The sequence below is a fragment of the Bufo bufo genome, chromosome 5 (assembly GCF_905171765.1).
Source record: "Bufo bufo chromosome 5, aBufBuf1.1, whole genome shotgun sequence".
Taxonomy (NCBI): domain Eukaryota; kingdom Metazoa; phylum Chordata; class Amphibia; order Anura; family Bufonidae; genus Bufo; species Bufo bufo.
The window spans coordinates 173,613,947-173,621,800 of NC_053393.1; the positions used below are offsets into that span (position 1 = coordinate 173,613,947).

The 7,854-nt window shown below is 42.1% G+C and overlaps 1 protein-coding gene across 1 annotated transcript; it reads left to right on the forward strand.

The window, feature by feature from the left end:
• Positions 1-5,765: 5,765 nt before the first annotated feature.
• LOC121002456 (protein ZBED8-like) lies at positions 5,766-7,559 on the forward strand. Its single transcript, XM_040433911.1, has one exon. The coding sequence runs from the start codon at positions 5,766-5,768 to the stop codon at positions 7,557-7,559; it is 1,794 nt and encodes a 597-aa protein (XP_040289845.1).
• The last annotated feature ends 295 nt before the right edge of the window (positions 7,560-7,854 follow it).

The following is a 7,854-nucleotide window of genomic DNA, read 5'->3' on the forward strand; positions in this document are numbered from 1 at the left end:
CCCAAATAAAACAGGTCGGACACCCTGTTAATACCATTACGTAACCAATAGCCAAAGTCTGTAATTTTGAAGAACTCCTCCAGCCCCCTGTTCTCCCACAAAGGGGTGAAACCAAACGGACCGGAAGATTTAAGAATCTGCTTCAGTTTGCTCCAGTCTTACCCATTCCTTAATTGCTAGTACCTTACCAGGATCCATCTTGAAGGCGTGAAGAGTCAGAACATGTCCTAGAAACAGAATCTCCTGTACACCAAAGACACATTTCTCTTGTTTAGCGGATAGCTGATTCTCCCTCAACACCTCTAATACTTGTTTAACATGAGACACATGGGATTCGAAGTCAGGAGAGAATATCAAAATGTCGTCAAGATAGACAATAACAAATTTACCTAAGTACTCCCTAAGAATGTCATTCATGAAGTTTTGGAACACAGCTGGGGCATTGCTGAGTCCAAAAGGCATCACTTGATATTCAAAGTGTCCTACCGGAGTATTGAACGCCGTCTTCCATTCGTCTCCCTCCTTGATTCGGATTAGATTGTATGCCCCTTTCAGGTCAATTTTGGAAAACCAGGTTGCCCCCAGAACCTGGTTAAATAAATCCGGAATCAATGGGAGGGAGTATCTATTCTGGACAGTGATTTTATTTAATCTCCGGTAATCGATACATGGCCTAAGACCACCATCTTTTTTCTTAGGAGTTCACGCAAGGGAGCAGGAGTGGCAATGAGCAGAGAAGGACTTGCTCCACCAGTAGTAAACTGCATGGCCTTGTCATGCCACTCTGCTGCAAAGGCTTGCTGAACACAGACATATGAATACAAAACAGGGCAACTAATAATACAAGCAGGAGTTCACGCAAGGGAGCAGGAGTGGCAATGAGCAGAGAAGGACTTGCTCCACCAGTAGTAAACTGCATGGCCTTGTCATGCCACTCTGCTGCAAAGGCTTGCTGAACACAGACATCAGAATAAACACAAAGTAACTAAAACATAACTGGCAGAACAGAAAGGCAGGAAAGAGGACAGGAAAAAGGACGCAAATGAACAAGTAGGGAAACCCACAGAGCACAAGCAGACAGACACGGATCCCATGGGTCAGCAGCATGGGAGAGAGAGTACAAAACAGGAGCAGGACAAGACAACACACACCAGGAGAGCTGACAAGTACAAATGGAGCAAGCAGAGAATTGTCAGGAGAAGCCGGGGTCATAAATACCAGGAGAGCAGAGAAGTACAAGAGGAGTCCTAAGAGAGTAGTCAGGTGCGAGCCGAGGTCACAATACCAGGACGGAAGCGCAGTACAGGAGGAGCAAGCAAAAGGATGGTCAGGGAACAGGATCAGGTAAGTATTCAGCAGTCCAACAAATAGCCAGGAACCTAGAAATTAACAGGCAACCTGTAGCCAGCAGGTGTTCATGTGATATCATATGATATTTTTATACAGCAGGTTCTTACGGACGCGGCGATACCTAATATGTATACTTTTTTTACGTTTTACACAATAATATCATTTTTGAAACAAAAAAACATGTTTTAGTGTCTCAATAGTCTGAGATTTTTTGGGCGATTGTCTTAGGTATGGTATCATTTTTGTGGGATCAGATGACGGTTTGATTGGCACTATTTTGAGGTGCATATGACCTTTTGATCGCTTGCTATTACACTTTTTGTGATGTAAGGTGACAAAAAATGGCTTTTTTAACACCGTTTTTATTTTATCTTTTTGACGGTGTTCACCTGAGGGGTTAGGTCATGTGTCATTTTTATAGAGCAGGTTGTTACAGATGCGGCGATACCTAATATGTCTACTTTTTTATTTTATTTTACATTTAACACAATAAAAGCATTTTTGAAACAAAAAAATTCATGTTTTAGTGTCTTCATGGTCTGAGAGCCATAGTTTTTTTTACATGTACCTGTACGGCTCTGGTCCTTAAGTCACGTCGACCAGCGCTGTACATGTACGGCGCGGGTTCTTAAGGGGTTAAACAATTCATGTTACAATTCATAAACTGAATAGTCCTTTTGTTTTCCCTCACTCTTCAGTACTGGCTTTCTCACAGAAATACTGCACATGTGACATGGTAATAACACTATTTTAGTGCGACATTACGATTTGTTAATTATATGGTAATAACACTGTTGTGGATTTGATACTCCTGTAACATTATCCAGTAAACAGGCTGGTGAATGTTGGTCTTGATTAATCACAGAACATGACAGCCATCCAGATATTGTGCTAGATCCTTTCTGCACCACTAATATCTCTGTATATCAATGTATAGATAAATCCAGAATGATGCTGGGCTTTCTTGTTCTACTGACGCTCGCTAGGTAGGCAATCCCAGAATTAGACAATAGTTGCTTGTATTAAGCTGGTCATATGTGACCAAACGTAATACAAAAAAACTACTGTTACATTGTATTAACAAGCAACTATTGTCTAATTGTATTAAGTTGGTCATAAATATCTGTGGAGTCAAAATGCTCACCCCACCCCCTAATACCTTGAGCGGTAGAGTTTCTAAAATGGGGTCACTTCTCCAGGTTTCCATTTATTATTTTACCCCAGAGCCTATACATTTGTCAGCACAAGTAGTGTAAATCACCACATTGGGCCTCAAAGTCCTCTCATAAGTTCAGGCAAAAGAATAGGGTCACATGTAGGGCGTTTCTAAAACCAGGAAGCATAGCATAATAATAAGAGGGCTGACTTTTCACACTGGCACACACTGGGCTTAGTATATTGGGCACTGAATATCTGTGGAAAAATTGCAATTTTCACTTTGCACCATCTACTGTGCATTTGTTTTTTGAAAAAACACCCATGGGTTCAAAATGCTCACTACACCCCTTGGTAAATTTTGTGACTAGTGCGGTTTCTCACTTGGGGTCACTTCTTGGGGGGTTTATTTTTCACTTCACTGAAAAGCCTCTACATTTGTTGGACAGTGCTGTATAAATCCAAACTAAGCTTCAAATGCATTCTTTCTCTTGTGAACTCTGCAGTGTGAAAAAAAAAAAAGTTAATAACCACATATGTCATACTCACAAAAAATTATGTAACAAAATTTTTGGTGCTTTTTCTCCTATTACCCCTTGTGACAATGAAAAATCTGGTGCTAAAGCAATATTTTAATGAAAATTTAGATTTCTAAATTCTTTGAAATACCTTCAGTAAAAATATTCACTACACCCCTCAATAAAATCCTTGATGGGTGTAGTTTCTAAATTGGGTTCACTTCTTGAGAGTTCCCACTGTAAGAGTACCTCATGGTCTCTTAAAATGTGATATAGCCCCCATAAACCATTTCAGCAAAATCTGCTCTCCAAAAACCATATAGTGCTCCTTCCCATCTGAACCTTGCCGTGTGCCCATGCAACAGTTTACGACCACATATAGGAGGCTTCTGTAAACTTCATAATCAGGGTAATAAATATTGAGTTTTGCTTTGCTGTTAACCCTTGCTGTATTACAGCAAAAATTGATTAAAATTGAATTATTGCAAAAAAGAATTTGTGGCGCCGGTCTTAATAACCCGTATAGCTGGCGGTGGATCTGCTGAAGTTATGCACAGTTGCAGGCCTCTACATAACTTTGGCATATCCAGCACCAGTCTAAATCTAAGCCCGGCGTAAAAAAGGATGAATGAGATGGGCCTGCCATCCTGCCCATGCCATGCCCACTTTTTAGACCTAGTGTGAGTGGGCAAAAGTCGCATTCTGCGCCAGAAATGTTCTGGATAGTAAATGACCCTCTTAATTTTTTAATTTCACTTCCATTTTGCATTAATTCCTGTGAAACACCTAAAGGGTTAACAAAGTTTTCTGAAATTAGTTTTGAATAAATTGAGGGGTGTATTTTTCAAAAACTTTCTTCTAAAATTCTAAACCATAATGTCATAAAAAAAAAAGACATTTACAAATTATGCCAACATAAAGTAGACATATGGTGAATGTTATTTGATAACTATTGTGTGAGGTATCACTATCCATCTTAAAGAGAAATTCAAACTTAAAAAACAGAAATTTTTTCAAATATATAAAGGGCTCACAATCTAAGGTCCCTATCAGTATGTCTTTGGAGTGTGGGAGGAAACCCACACAAACACGGGGAGAACATACAAACTCCATGCAGATGTTGCCATTGGTCGGATTCGAACCTAGGACCCCAGCGCTAACCACTGAGCCACCGTGCTACTGAATATAAAAGTTTATATTATTGATTAAAAATGTGACACAAAGCAGAAAGTTACACAAAACTGTTCAACATGAATAAAGGTCATACATACAATTTAAACTACATAATTCCACTTACACCTAAATTTACATTCACAAATCTTCATAAAATCATCAGAACTGGAAAGAACAAACATTTTGTTTTAAGTGGAAATTTTATAAAATAACAACCTATAAGAGACAAGGATTACACACCTTGAAAAGTAAGTGCACCCCAAAACCTATATATTTCCTGAAAGTAGACAACCTGATGATTGCAGTTGCCTTGACAGCCATGTCCATCTTAATGTAATTTTGTGACAAGCAGAAATTCTTTAAAAAAGTGCAACAATGAGCCTAAAACTCACATTCAAACAGAAGTTTACACACAAAAACAAAGGGGCACATTTATTAGGACCAGTGTTTTAGACGCCGGTCTTAATAAGCCCTATACCTGGTGGTGAATCCTCTGGCGTTATGAAGAGGCGCAGGCCTCTCCATAACTTAGGCGCATCTATCTACAGTTCTAAATGTAAGACAGCTTCTAAGCCAGTGGTTCTTAACCTGGGTTCGATCGAACCCCAGGAGTTCGGTGAGTCAGTCTCGCAGGTTCGGCCGCCGGCCCTGGGGGGCCGCTTTGATAGGTGGCTGCCACAAGACAGGAAAATATTTATTTCCTGTTACTCAGACTCCTTTTGCGCCCGCTGCGGCTCATGATCAGAAGAGCCGAGCGAGCGCAATGATTTTGCTTCTGCCAGCCGCCGGATGTGAGCGGCATAGGACGACATGACATCATATCCGGCGGCTGCGCGGCGGATCTAGTGACTGCACAGCATGGTGGCGGCGGCGGCATCCTGTCCCTGCTGCACACAGACACCGGCATCACTGAGCTAAGCTGACCTGTTGTACTACAGGTAAGAGTAAAGGGGCTTGGAGGACCTATTGTGTATTGTATTTAAGGGGTCAGCATTGTATTGGAGGGGCCAGCAGTGTATTGGGGGGGCTGGGAGGGTGGGGGTCAGCAGTGTATTGGGTTGGCAAGGATGGGGGTCAGCAGTGTATTGGGGTGGCTAGGAGGGAGGTCAGCAGTGAATTAGGGGGGCTGGGAAGGGGGTCATCATTGTATTAGGGGGGCTGGGATTGTTTTGGGAGGGGGTCAGCAGTGTATTGAGGGACTGGGGGGTCAGCAGTGTATTTGGGAGGCTGGGGGTCAGTAGTGTATTAGGAGGTTGGGAGGGGGGGTCAGCAGTTTATTAGGGGGTGGGAGGGGATAAGCAGTGTATTAGGGGGGTGGGAAGGTGTTCAGCAGTGTATTGGGGGTGGTGGGGAGGGGGCAGCAGTGTATTAGATAGTGGAGAGGGGGGGGGGCAGTAGTATATTAGGCGCAGTGACTTATGGGGCTGACATAGATTTTTTTTCCCAGGGCTGCTTTGTATCCCCAGTCCGGCCCTGGAGGTCAAGACACACACCCGACTCGCCCCGCTTGTCCATCATTGGCTGCAGGTGATCACGCAACATCGCTTGGCCTATCCCTTCATACTAACTATGTCGAGCAAAAAAAGAAAGTGGTCGGACGAATATGTACAATATGGATTCACATGTATAACGGAACGTGATGGGAGTCAGCGTCCTAACTGTATGATTTGCAATGCCAAGTTGAGCAATTCTAGTCTAGCACCGGCAAAACTAAGAGAACACTTCCTTAAGCTGCATGGAGATGGAAAATACAAGAACACAACGCTCGCTGAATTCAAGGTGAGGAGAGCCAGATTCAATGAAAAAGCTAGTCTGCCTGTTCTCGGCTTTGTACCCATCAACAAACCGATCCTCATAGCATCGTACGAAGTTGCTTACCTGATCGCAAAGCAGGGTAAACCCCACACCATTGGTGAAACACTCATAAAACCAGCTGTGTTGAAGATGGCGAATATCATGCTGGGAAAAGCGGCTGAAGTTAAGTTATCCCAAATTCCTCTTTCAAATGACACCATCAGCGACAGAATAGAGGACATGAGTAAAGACATCTTGGCTCAAATATTTGCAGATCTGATTTCAAGCCCGGCAAAATTCAGCCTTCAACTCGACAAGACCACAGACGTCTCCAATCTAAGCCAGCTTGCAGTATTCGTGCGCTATGTGAAAGACGACGTGATAAAGGAAGAGTTTTTATTTTGTAAGCCTCTTACAACAACAACTAAGGCAGCCGATGTGAAGAAACTTGTGGATGACTTCTTCAAAGACAACAATCTTTCGTGGGATATGGTTTCTGCAGTTTGTTCGGATGGAGCTCCAGCCATGCTGGGAAGAAAGTCTGGTTTTGGTGCGCTAGTGAAAGCCGATGCACCACACATCATTGTTACGCATTGTTTTCTGCATAGGCATGCATTGGCAACAAAAACCTTGCCTCCAAAACTGGCAGAAGTATTAAAAATTGTAGTGGAATGTGTGAACTATGTGCGAAATAGTGCTCTGAGGCACCGCATCTTCAGGGAGCTGTGTAAAGAAATGGGATCTGAATTTGAGGTACTTCTGTACCATTCCAACGTTCGGTGGTTATCCCGGGGACAGGTGTTGAATCGTGTTTTTGCCGTGCGTGTGGAATTAGCCCTGTTTTTGCAAGAGCACCAACATTGTCATGCAGATTGCTTCAAAGATTCTGAGTTCATTCTCATTTTAGCGTACATGACTGATATCTTTGCAGCTCTAAATCATCTCAATCAACAGATGCAGGGCGGTGGAGTCAACATCATCGAAGCGGAAGAAAACCTGAAGGCTTTTCAAAAAAAGCTACTGTTATGGAAACGACGAATAGAGAATGATAACTTCGCAAACTTTCCCCTGCTAGATGACTGTGTAAGTAAGATCGAAGATGTATCTGGAATCGGAGACATTTCTGTACCCACGGAACTGAAGCAAGCAATTGCGACGCACTTAGATGAGCTTGCAACGTCTCTTGATGGATACTTCCCTACAAGAGAGTCATATCCAGCATGGGTGAGACAGCCGTTCACATTTAGTGTTGAGACAACAGATGTCAATGATGAATACCTTGAGGAAATCATTGAACTTCAGCAGAGCCAGGTTCAACAGCAACTCTTCAGAACAACAACGCTCTCAACGTTTTGGTGTCAACAAATGGTAACGTACCCTGTTATTGCTAAGAAAGCTCTGGAGTTTTTCATACCGTTTGTTACAACATATCTTTGCGAGCAATCCTTTTCAAGGATGCTGGACATAAAAACGAAGAAAAGGAACAGACTTAATTGCAAAAATGACATGAGAGTGGCACTTGCCAAGGTAAAGCCGCGCATTTCTGACCTGGTCTCTGATTTGCAGTAAATATTCATTATTATGTTTTTATTTTTGTGTGAAAATCATGTTTTAATGGTTTTGTTCTTTGTTCTTAATGGTTTTGTTCTTTAATGGTTTTATTCACTTTGTGCACCTATGTATAAATATATACCTATGTTTTGAATTTGAAAAAAATCATATTTAATTTTTCCAATTAAGAAGGGTTCGGTGAATGCGCATATGAAACTGGTGGGGTTCAGTACCTCCAACAAGGTTAAGAACCACTGTTCTAAGCTATCTTACATTTAGACCATTTTCTACGCCTAAAACAGTCTAAAATTGT

Coding starts and splice junctions, on each gene's coding strand:
- LOC121002456 (XM_040433911.1), top strand. CDS start 5,766: ATGTCGAGCAAAAAAAGAAAGTGGTCGGACGAATATGTACAATATGGA.